The sequence below is a fragment of the Corvus hawaiiensis genome, chromosome 13 (assembly GCF_020740725.1).
Source record: "Corvus hawaiiensis isolate bCorHaw1 chromosome 13, bCorHaw1.pri.cur, whole genome shotgun sequence".
NCBI lineage: Eukaryota > Metazoa > Chordata > Aves > Passeriformes > Corvidae > Corvus > Corvus hawaiiensis.
In genome coordinates this window covers 13804772-13817651 of record NC_063225.1, presented here as the reverse complement: position 1 = coordinate 13817651, position 12880 = coordinate 13804772, and the positions used below count along the sequence as shown (strand labels likewise).

General features: G+C 36.1%; 1 protein-coding gene across 7 annotated transcripts in view; it reads right to left on the bottom strand.

The window, feature by feature from the left end:
• CGNL1 (cingulin like 1) overlaps positions 1-12880 on the bottom strand; it is a 55411-nt gene that overhangs the window by 11406 nt on the left and 31125 nt on the right. For all 7 annotated transcript variants that reach the window (XM_048318122.1, XM_048318118.1, XM_048318116.1 and 4 more), the window contains 5 exons: positions 7340-7546; positions 6916-7020; positions 3525-3677; positions 2724-2894; positions 778-939 (listed from right to left, as the gene is read on the bottom strand). In XM_048318122.1, the coding sequence (XP_048174079.1) occupies positions 778-939; positions 2724-2894; positions 3525-3677; positions 6916-7020; positions 7340-7546 (798 nt within the window). The remainder of the gene's footprint in view (positions 1-777; positions 940-2723; positions 2895-3524; positions 3678-6915; positions 7021-7339; positions 7547-12880) is intronic.

The following is a 12880-nucleotide window of genomic DNA, read 5'->3' as shown; positions in this document are numbered from 1 at the left end:
CTACTTTCAATCCTCTTCAGATTGCTACCAGGGCATTCTTCCTTAAACTTCAAGGACTCAAGGTGTCTGAAAGACTAAGCTTGAAAATTGTAATGCCTCTTAAAACACCCAGCAAAAGAGAAGGCAGGTAGATAAGCCTTTAGAGTGAATTTATTTGATGGAAGTAAAATAAACATTTTGTTTCCTTTTTTTAATCACTGCCAACTATTTCAAGAAAATAACAGACATTCTATAATGTTTCTAGAGACTGTTTTTGAATGTCTGCATTACATTATACGTTTGGAAGACAAATTTCTTTTCATCTGAGTACGACATAGAGATGTTTATTTATGAAAGTCAAATGACAGCCTAGTTGAACTGAACAGTTATGAAGCCCTGCAACAAGTTAGTTAGAGTCACAATGTTATTCAGACTCCTGAAATGAACTGGTATCAAAGGCTAAACAGAACTTACATTTCTAAATACTTTTGAAGTTCTGAATGATGGGCCTAGAAATGAAAATAATGCAAATTTGCATGATAAGCTCTAGATAAAATTCATTAAAAAGAAGTTAACTAAAATGATGAGAGAAAACTGTAATTTAGAACACATCATGTTACAAATAGATATGCTAACAAATCACCTTTAGAATATATCAGAATAATTCCTGTAGTAGTACTACATGGATTTTCAACAACATGAAGCTTTTTTGATTCCTTCCAAGCAGAATCCATGTGAAATACCAAAATTATTTTCATCTCTTCAAAGAAGAAACAAACCCTTAAGAATGTCTTTTACCTCCATTAGTTTGATTTGTCTTGCCCGATCATCTTTTAAGTGGTTTTTGGCTTCCAGTTCATACTCCAAGCTTTTCACAGTCTGTTCCAGTAACTGAGTTTTTGTTATTGCCTCATCCTGAGCTCTCTGGTGGTCCCTCAGGTTTTCTTCCATCAGACGCATCTGAAGCAATAAGATCATGGTAATACACTTCATGCTGTACTTCCTATAAACAAGGGATAGCAGTAAAGGGGACTCACTGCAAACACAACAGATCTGGAAGCATGACAAGAATTCCATTGAATTACTTACTGGCTTTTCACAGTAATTTTTGTTTTATCCACAAGATGGCACCAAGAAAATAAACTTTGATTGTGACCTATAATGAGATGCTTCATATATACTACATGTTTTACACTGACAATTATCCACGGTGTGGTTCTTAAAATTTACTTCTTTTTACCAAGTTACAGTAAGCCAAAATTTTGATAATTTTCAAAATGGTTAAATGTCTCAAAATGTTTGGAACTTTTACAATATTACTCCTTTCCTTGTCAGACTCCCAATACTTTAGCTTTTAAATAACTATATAGTTTATATGTCTGATGCACTTTGATGACAGCATTTTACCCATTACATAATTGCATATATGTGTGTGTGTGTGTGTGTGTGTGTGTGTGTATAATTAGTAGGTACAGTGGGGCTGTCTGCTGAGGACAAACTCAGGACTATTCAACAACTGCATGTCCTCAATAATATTATCCAAAACCTTCATGGTACTTTAAAAATACATATAAGTGAGATGGGTTTTAGGTGAAATCATGACCATTCCTTGCACTTGTAACTTAACTTGTAACATATATATAATATAGGATAAGAGGGTTTTTTCTTTAATAGTTTTCCCACAATCTTCCTATGTTTCAAGTGCTCATTTTAGTAATGAAGCTAAAATAATGTATTAGTAAATGTTCAGAGAGTTTGCTATCTACTGCTAAGTCCTGACAGCTGCATGACTTGGTGAACAGCTAGTTAAGTGCAGGGATCTGTACATTAATAGCCTTTCATATCCATTTAATGTTTCAGAATGACATTGAATTGTCAGCTTTCAAGATGGGTGTCTCCTGTGTATCCGCAGAGAACCTGGAAGAGATGCAGCAGTGAAGAGCTCCCATATTGCCTCACAAGACTGTTTACAAAGGCTCTCCACTCCTGAATGGAATAAATACAGAAAAAAGACATAACAATATACAGAAAGTACTCTTTCTTCTATTGCTGTTTTACATTGAATTTAAAACACACTTTCTAAGGAAAGAGGGTGATATGAGAGAAGTTCTAAACTGGAAAAATCCTACTATTAAAATATTCCATATAGAGAAAATATCTGTGACCAATGTATTCTCATAGTTTTTCCAACTGCAGAGCAAGTATATGCAGATTTTTAAAAAACTGGATTGTCTTTATGGCAAAATTTACATACTGCGATGCAGACACTTCAAGACTGGTTGATTCTTGCTTGCACAGACATGTTTGTCATTTAAATCTGCAACTTGGCTCATACAAAAGGAGAGGAGAATGTATGTCTATATGTCTGTTTGCTTGTTTTTCCTAAATAACTGGTGGAGGATTTTTCCTGATCAAAAATATTTCTAAATTTTCAATTCCTTCAGTAGCAGGCATTAAAGAGCAGCAGATCATCAATGGAATCCTTGTCATATCACTTAAGGTGCCTTCATTTGTCAAACACTGCATTTATCTGTCCTAAATAGGAAACCCTATTTCCCCAGCAGAAATAACAGGCTGATCACTACCATGAATAACAAAATTCAAAAGCATGCTGAGATCAGCCTCTCATGATGCACATGAGAGTACACAAAAGCATAATAGCAAACATTCACTATCTTGAAAACTATCTGCACTGAATTCTAGGTCAAAGGTGAGAATTTGTCACTGAACTTATGAGTCATTACCTCATCTTGCATTCTTATGTTCATCAGGCGTGATTTTTCTACTTCAATGCTTTTCTCCTTTAATTGCCTCTGCAGATCTGAAAATTCCCTGCGATTTTTCTCCTTGTATTCATCAAACTGGCTCTGAAGCTCCAGAGTTGATGTTCTTGAGATCTCTACCATTTCAGACATCTGGGCAAAAAGTACATATACAAAAGGTTCTATTATGCTTATGAAACAAAGGTTTTTTTCTCCAGGTTCAGTATTCAGCTCAGTATTTTCAGACAGAAAATTTATCCAATGTTCCCAAATAAATTCATTTCTATGCAGAAGTAGGAAAACACAAAACAGTAAGGGTAATTTCTAATAGTATGTGTGGCAAGACTTTTCTCTTTTGGTCTGTCAGCAGTTCTTCCAGCTGAGTGACACAATGAACAGCACAGTCACACTTCAGTATGTCAGTATTATCTGTACAGTTTAAACACAGATGGCACAATAAATCTGATGCAGAAGCATTTTGAGAATCAGCTGTAAAACTCTGAAATATCACTGTACTGTACATGAGAGCTGAACTCAGATCTGGGATCTGGTTTATACAGAACTGGTTTACAATGCCATTTTGAGATAGTGGTGTTCCAACCACTGTTCCAGCCCTGAAAGCTTTTAATAAGAGCCTCTAGGTTAAAGAAATTAATACTAAACTTTGCATTTTACTTTCTTTTACACATTTAAAAATATATAATTCTTTACAATGTGCCAGTTCATTTAATTCTGTCTGGTAGATATTCAGATCCCTGCAGTCTCTTGGGGGTGAATTCATACCTCCTCCTGTAACTTCTCAACAGTCTTGCTCAGTTGCAATCGTTCATTCTCCATTTCATTCTTTATCTGCTTTAACTGCTCCTTCTGCTGAGTTTCATCTTTTAACTGCTGACTTAACTGCTGCCGTTCCTGTGAAATGCAACGCGTGTTCTCCTGCAGTAGATTAAAAAACACATATAATGAAATGTAGACCATCTTTTCTAATGCCTTAAAGGAACGTTACTTAACACAATAATATCAGAAGCTGCTGTAAAATTAAGAAAAATTTCAGGTCTTACAGTTCTCTAGCTAGTATAGGACAAACACTGGTACGTCATGCTAGAAACAACTGAATGTCCATTTATACCTCTTTTCTTAACTCAGGTATTAAAACCATGATGCAATGGGAGTGTTGTTACCAACTACCCACATACTGCAGTCTCCTCAGTGTCTACTCTTTCAATACACTATAGTGAATTTCAGTATTTGAAATTTGGATGCCCTATAGGACAGCTTCAAAGGTCAACTTACATATAATCTCTAATTTGAGTGCCCTTCAGGTACAAAAATCCTTGAGCACTTCTCAGTGGAATTGGCTGGCCTGTCACAGTGTAACTGGAAGTCAGGCAAACAGCCTGTCAGTTGCCAATTTAAAGGCAATTGTTAGTGGCAATTAATTACTTTGTAAAGCTAAAGTGTTATTATATAAAAAGAGAATGAAATGGGGGAAATGAAAAGGAGTCATTTGTTTTCACACTAACCTAAAAGATTACTCTGATATTTCTCTATTTTTTCAAATAATAGTAGTTAATGTTCTCTATACAAAATTAGTCATTTATCTCAACTGATAACTGAAAATTAAGAATGTATTTCAACTTACAGTGCTCTGCAATGCTAATTCTAGGTGCCTACCATTATCTACCACAATGAAAAGATAAACTTCCTATTTTTCCACCCAATGAAAGGATCCCATGCTCTAATTGTTTAATTTAAAAAGCACGGATTACTTGATGCTGCCATCCATAATGCTGGTGTAGTTGTTGTTTTGTAAGATATTACAGTACCATATATGCTATAGTTAAGGGGCATAATAATTAAGTCATTTCTCTTCTCAATGGTGCAAAAGTGTTGAGATGTATTTCATTCCCTGAGGTGGCTACCCTAAAACAGAGGTTAGAACACAACACAAAATGCTACAAAAGTACTCCTCACTTGACCATCCATAAACAAAATTTCAATACATATTGAGGGTGATTTTAGATGAAAGCACTAATGCAAACTGTCTATTACAATTAAGTGCATACCAGCTTTAACTTTTCTGACTAGAAATCCAATGGAGGAGGAATAGACTTGGCTGTTTACAGTAGCCGTTACAGTTCTCTTTGTATTGTCATTGTCTTTCTTATGCTAGTCCACCATTAGAAGTAATTTGTGTTATGTAAAAAAGCAAGATGGGACAGTCAGGAATTACATTTCCACTGGGATACACATTATTACAGTGCCAGAGTTTGTCATCTAAATTGTCAATGGTAACACAAGGCCAAATCAACCTACTGCACAACATTATTCATTAGAACAACTCTAAAGACAGAAAGGCTGAATTGTTCTAAGCAAAAGGGCCACTGATTACATCCTGAGGTCTGTTAGTGCTCATATCCAGTGGATGAGATTGTAGAATCAGAAAAAGGATTAATTTTAGCATGCCAGAATTTAGACATAAGTTGTGAATAAAATGTCAAGACAGACTCTCCTGTCACCTTCCCTAGAATGCTTTCATTTGGAGACCCTGCTTGGAGGCAGCCTTATTTGGCACGATGACCTGAAGGATGCATAAACAGAAAAAAAACCCCACACTTTTCAAGCATCTTGACCCAAAGCTAATCAAGATGCAGGAGATGTGTATGGTGCATTGATCCATGTTACACAGGAAGGTCAAGTCAGACTGTGACAGAAGGGAGTTCTTAGGGGAGTGTGCTAAATGCAAGGCAGTGATGAGCAATGCAGTGATTGTGTAGACTATCAGTGATATAGACAAGCAAACGAGGAGAATCAGTGAGGTAGAGCAGATAAACAGATTTAAAATGGGGAAAAAAAAATAAAAGAAGACAACCAAAAACCAAGCCTGACCAAAAGCTTCAGAACACTTATTCATGTAGTTACAAGGAACATCAGCTTAAAAACATCATTTTGTGGAAACAAAACTCACTTACCCATATTGTTAAAACCTTGTATTCTTGAAGCACATTCAATTTTAAAGACATAGAACTATTTTCTTGCTGTTGTTATTTTTTCTTTTTACCATAATTAACTGAACCATGAAAACATGCTAGTTAACACAGTCTTTCCTTGGTTTTTAATCCACTTAGAGACAAGTTTCATTTTCAGATTTTCAGAACAGTAAAGTAAAATTTATGTTAAAGACAACAGGGGAAAACATCTATTCAATCAAAGAAGTGGCACTAGCAATTTACATGTCCTCACTTTTGAGTCTGACTTGTTTGATAGAATCACTTGAAACCTCAGCTTCTAAAAGCAAAACTAAGGTAATTCTAAACTGATACTGTTGAAATCAATGCTTCCTTGGTTTATGTAAAAGGTGAATCAGAGAAGAAAAATTAGGTTTGTAGCTTTTGCAGACACAAAATATGAGGTCAGTGAGAACAGTTTCAGTGAGAACAGTTTCAAGATTTACAGACATTCCCCTTGTTACTAAATAGATCTGAACTTTCATGCCATCTGAATCACCCAATCTTAACTCATACACAACATTGCCAACATCCCTCTCCTCTGCTCTGAAGTAGATGCATTCTCAACAGGTTTAATTTCTGGGCTAATCTGAAAGAAAGCGTATCCTTTCCTGAACACTGGGTGGACTAAGGAGCAAGGTGGAAAGAGGACTTCATTCAGAATTTAAGAGGCTGCAAATCCTAGTGATATGTGTTAAACATCTCTGGTTTTGTGATTAAATATTCCAGTTCCATGCAACATTTGCAAATAAGACAGGTTCATAAAAATAGAGAAGCAAACATCCTGATATTTATCCATTAACAATATTTTTGTTTATATCCTAGTACAGCTTTTCATTCCTTTACATGTAAATACCTACATGAATTGCATGAACATTGAAAATAATAAAACAGATATATGAAACCTTAGGCAGCTTGTTTGGCAATTAATTTCCCCGAAATTTTTCTAGATCCACGGAAATAGAAAAAAAACAACTTCAGAAAGAAAACTACTTTAATTTGATGATGCTATGGTTTCAGTACACATTTGAACATAGAAATGAGGTCTAAACTTTAAAACAAAGTGTACTTCAAAAAGAATGAGACCTAACTCTACAGAAAGCAATAGTGACTCAAGTAAACAGAAAATTTAAAATTTAAATTATCCAAACTCTTCTTGTTCTTACCTGCATATCTTCTAGCTGGCTTTCCAAAGCTGCTTTTAACACTAACAATTCTTTTCCCTCCTTTTCAGCATGTTTCAAAGCTTCTTCAAATTGTTGCTTCTCTTCCTGCAATGATGCAATTTGATACATTCAGAAACAGTGGCCAGGCCTTTAATCTGACAAGTAAACTGAGCTATAAAGTCTGTTCACTCTGGCCTATCACTGATTTCCTCAATCCCAAGGTGTGACTTGGTTTTACTCTGGTTTTCAATGGGAAAATCCTTCCTATACATGTCAGTAAACTGCATACTGCTTCTTGGCAACTTGCTGGTTTTCCTTACCCTTTCCTATGGCATTGTCCATCCTCCTTTTAGTCAGTTTTTATTCTACAATGAATCTATTGAAAACAGGAAGACTACTTAAGGGGCTTGTTTTCTTAACTTACCTCATATGTCTTTAATTTTTCCTTCACTGAATTTTCTTCTCCTTTCTTATTATCAATTTGCTTGTGCAACTCCTCAATTTTCCTCTCTAGCTCAGTAACTTTTCTCTTCAATTGTTCATTTTCCTCAATCAGCTCTTTGACTTGATTTTCTATACTGTTTCGCTCCTCCTGTGCAGCATTTTTTTCACTTGCAAGGGCAGCAGCACTCTAGTGGAAACAAATTATGTCATGTTTAAAAAAAAAAAAAGAATTGATGCTGTTTTCCAACAGGAGTTTCATAAGGCATCACAGCAAATACAGCTAGGATATAACATTAAAATATCAACAGAGATACTAATATTTAGCATTTTTTCTCCTTGGGCATATCTACAGATAAACTAATACATGACAGCTGAACAGTCTCATGCTTGTCATCTCATATTTTCACCTTAACATCATCCTCCTTATTGCCCTAAAATATTTTGTTACCAAATCCCATTGTTAATGGTACTTGGTAATTCCGTTCCATTGGTAATTCCAAGTAAACTAAAGCCTATAACACATAGGAAAAGCCATATGGACCTTTAAGGAAGAACGTATTTATGAAGAGTGTCTTCCACAGCAACACAAAATTTAGGCAGCCTCACCCCACTGATGATTCCAAGCACTAACATACAACACACTACATCCACGCAACTATTTGTGGGGCTGCAGAGTAAATGACAGATAATATAAAGAGACCTTGACAGTAAAAAAACAGTGGGGGTTCAACTTGTATTAAATACTGAGCTCATCTTGTATTCAAAAAGATACCATTTTGGTTTTTTTTCAGAAACTCAAATCAATACATAGCACTCACACAAATTATAATGAACCATGCATAACAACTTGTGGCAATGGATTTCTGAATTTTTTTTGCAGGGCAACTGGCTGCAGCACATAATGTTTCAGAGCTAATCATCACCTTACCACTTACCCTCTAAAACACCCTACCATTTACTGTGAAAACCATGAGTGGAAGTATCTGTCTATATTGTTATACTATCTGTACTGTTGTAACACAGACCAGGTATCTACTCATAAACATTTAATTCTGTAAAGAGCTGGAAGGATTTAATCTTTGCTCTTCACTGACTTCTCATTCAGAATCCCCTCTAAAGAACATAAAAGAACCCAAGACATAATGGGTGGTTCTTGCTCCTGGGCATTCAGGGGCTGATACAAAACAGTACTCTGTACAAAGATCTGGTTCTCAAGTGCAGCCCCACTGCCTTCTACACCAAGACCTTAAACAATAGCAAGAACACCAGAACAGACATAGGAATCAATCTAGACCAGGATTCTCTCTCATGGCCAAGGCTGATGCTTACAGGCAAAAAGAGGAAGAACAATCATGGGGCAAGCCTTTCCTTATTATAACACTCTCAGCTCTCACTGGTTTTCTTCCATGAATGTATCAGCCATTAATTTCTCTAATCCTTCTCAAATCCATTTATACCTTTTGGCCTCTACATTATCTGATAACAATAAGTAATTACACATTAATTACCAAACACAACATTTTTGCATGTGAAATTGTATTTATCTAGGTGAAAACAAAAGAAATCCTATCAAACTACTCAGAAACTATTTTGTGAAGTATTTTACGAAAGCATGAAAATAACTTTTCATTTATGCTATTTTTGATTGTTGCTCTTGATCTTCCCCTCCTCTTACCCAAAAGGAATAAGCAAAGTTATATAAAAGGGTGTTTATAAAGAGTGCCCTCACTAGACTGTTTTCTAGCAAGCAACAGCTTTAAAATCATGCAAATTAGATAAAGCGGTAACTCAGAAAACAGACTGTCTACAGGGTCAATGAACTTATTATACAAAAACTGGCAGCATAAGCAGGCTGACAAGTTCTGGTCTTTTGAAAATACTGAAAAAACTTGTTCTTCTAAGTACATGACTAGTTAAACACTCTGAAATCTCTGTTGACTCTTTAGGCTTTTGCATACTGAAATTTCAATAGCATGTATATATTCCTTTAATTTTTGCTTTCTGCATGCAGCGAAGTTTTACTAATTAGCAAGCACTCCACCAGTGGCTCCTTTTAGTCTCATTTCTCCTTTCTGGAGCTGAGTGAAAGCAGTTGAGGCATGCTGGGGAGTTCAGGGAAAGGAATGTTGATTTGTCTGTTCTTTTTCATCCAACTGCCTACCCGGGGCTGCACAGTAAGACAGGACTGCAGTAGACCCACATGAGACCTGGAGATTCCACCACATCTACCATGGTTTGCTCTACTTTCCCAACACAGGAAGCAGTATTTACTTAAAAGTGGATGCACACATACACAAAAGCAAACAACGCAACAACCCCACCCCAGAGATCTACATACATAAATAAACACAAAAGTAACATCTATCTATATATATGATTTAACCTAAGAGGGTCAAAATTAAGTTCAGATTATATAGATGCAGTCATTATCTAGAGATCTGCTCCAGCCTGCTTTTTGTTGTACATACCGTAGATACAGACTCAAAATTAAACTAAACTATTATTTGCTCTCATTTTCACGATGTATTTCAGTAAGTTAGCAAGAAGATAGGTGAGTATATGTAAAATGTAGAGAAGCATAAAGGGTAGGTTGTGAGTATTATCTTTATTAACCTAATTTAAAATCTTGGAAATAAATTAGGTATATAAACAAAACCTTCCTAGAGTTCCAGCTGATTGAGTGACCAGCACTTAGCCAGCAGATCTTCACAGGTCTAATGACCTTGGCATCATTACAAGGGTTACACCTGCCCAACAAAATTCTCCAACATGTTAAGTACAAAATTCTTTCACATGCATATACTTTTCCAAGATGGTAGAAAACTCTCTTTGTATATATAGGGAGCTGCACTGTACTGTAGTTGGAGATTGAACATTTTTCTTACTTATATTCTGAGGAGAGTACCAGGAATTTTCTTCACAATGTGGTTTCACTGCACACTATTGTTTCAACATCTTTTTCATCTTTTCTTGTTTCAGACAAGACCAGAAAGAAACACAGGAGTATCTATCTTACCAGTTTACCTTATACAACTGTACTACACATATAAGGCATGGAAGATCACCCTGAGGATATTCAGGAGGATACTAGACAAAACAATCCAAAAGTATCTTCAATTTGATAGTGAAGTTTAAATACAGTCAAACCATACAAATACAGTTTAGATGTTCTTTGTGTAAGAGAAAGCACACACAGCATCACCTCTCCAAAAGAGTCAAATTACACAGCTGGGTTTAGACAGAAAAAAGCTTATATTCATTTTTCCCCAAAGCACTGAGAATTTCATGCAGAGCTCTTTACTGGCACAAATGAAGTTTCTGGATTATAAGAGCTTTTGGCAACATATGCCATATCCTATAACACATTACCACAGAAAGTTAGGGTATCAAAAGTCTCCATAGCTCTTGCCTTCTTGTGTTCTCCACTGTTAGTCTTATCTGGCACCCCACATTACCTTCTACCTCCCCTCCAGGCCTGCTCTTGGACAGACAGGTGAACATGACAGCAAAAAACCTAGGTATCACTGGAGAGCATACACAAAGCATACAGGCAGTTCTGATAGACCTTGTAGCAACACCATTAGGGGAGAAAGATCCCTGTCCATATATTGAACACTTACATAAGGTTCAGGCCAGCAGCTATCAAACCATACACGGCCACTGCTGACGCACAAAAGGATTGTTGTGCCCTTTGCCTATGGAACCCTCGCGCACAAGCAGTGTGCTCCAGCAGTCCCACACAGACAGCAGGCAGTATTACTCATGTACAGACCACATGTACAATTAATACTGTCGTTAGAGATGGTTCACTATATTCTGCATAGAATTTCCCTAACAAGAACATGGCAGTAGAAGATATGAAAACCACTGCATTGAAATGACAGTGAAATTACCATGTATGTTGATAAAGTCTGAATGGCAATTGCTGCGCTTCATAGGCTAAAACTGAAAGTGGCAACAACAAGTACACCTTAAACTGTCCAATAGTATTTGCTAACAGCCAGGGACAATCTCTGCGGTCCTGCCTGCATGAGCAGGGTCCCATGTTTTCACTGAAAATTCAGGGACTGGCTCACACACTCAAAAACAGGAGTTGAAGGCTGTTTGCAAAAGCATTCAGTTAGTGGGTTACAGTGATGAGGATGAAAGAAGGAGGAAAACTGAACATTGAAGAGCTAGTAAGTACAAATGAGGAAAAAGACAGGAAGAGATTGTGCTGTGGATCCATTTCCCTCAGTCCAGACATGACTTGTTTGTAATGGTGCTGCACATAAACACTGTGAGTTAACTACAGTGTGAGTTAACTAACGGTCCTTAAGGCTTAATGACATGACACCAATTAATGACTCCTGTTGGTGCCCATTCATAAAGTCTTTACATTTATTTATTTGGGGATGTTGGAAAAGTTTTGGCAATTATTTTAACTAAGTTTCTATAATTTAACCCACAGTAACAGAACTGGGTGAAGGTCACAAAGTAATGATTTAAGTTGAATATGAAACATTAACAAACATTGTTAATATAAGAACTTTAGTTCACAGAATTGTAGATCAGTCTCTTCAGAAAGTTTAAAGGAGTTTATGTACATAAACATACAGAGCACAAAACAGACAAAACTGGTTAAACAAGATTCTTGACAACATAACCTGGAATGAAATCCTGTATATTCAGACGTATTTGCCATACAAAAGGAAAAAGAAAAAACAAAAACCAAAACACCTCTGCAAAAATCCAAGCCCCTTGAAAAACAGAAGAGGGGGGCAGTTTTATCAAACATTGAAGTGGGATCTTTGGATCTTAAAAGTAACATATCTGAATTCCAATTTTGCAGTTTCTTCCCTATGATATAGAAAACACACTTTTTTCTTTTTAGTCCCATTTACTAGTTGTGGCAGCATGTTTTAGTAAACCAACTTCTTACTGTTACTATTTACTGCATTGTATTACAGAATTATTTTTATGTAAGTAAATACCCTATAGCATTTTGCTTATTGTGCTTATTTGCTTGCATTTGTTTTGTCTTTCCTTTCAGTTTGCCTGTTCTTGCTCTGTCTTCCAGGGCACTCAGTGACTTCTTAGTCCCTACATTTAGCCTGTTTTACATTCAGATATTCATCTCCTCCATCTCTGAAGGAACAATACCTTTCTCTTAATAACCACATCATTTGAAGACTTCTTAACCACACTCATATCACCTTCTTATTTATTACCTTTGAATCCACAAAATATTTTATTATACTTTCTCAAATTTTATCATGTTTAAACTCCTGATTTAAGCCTTATCAGCAAAATTAAGCTACAGAGATTAGGTAAAAGGAGCTGGAAATGGGTTGTGAATTTCTGAAAAAAGCTGAGAATAAAGAAAAAGAAGCTTGTCTAGAAGAAAGAAAATGCAGCTCTATGGAGAAGATCCCACAATACAAAGTCCTCTGTGACTGACTGAAGGCAAGCTTTCTGCGTTCTGATGATGTCATTGTGCCACAGTACACACACAGTAACTTTACTTATTAGCCCAGCAGTG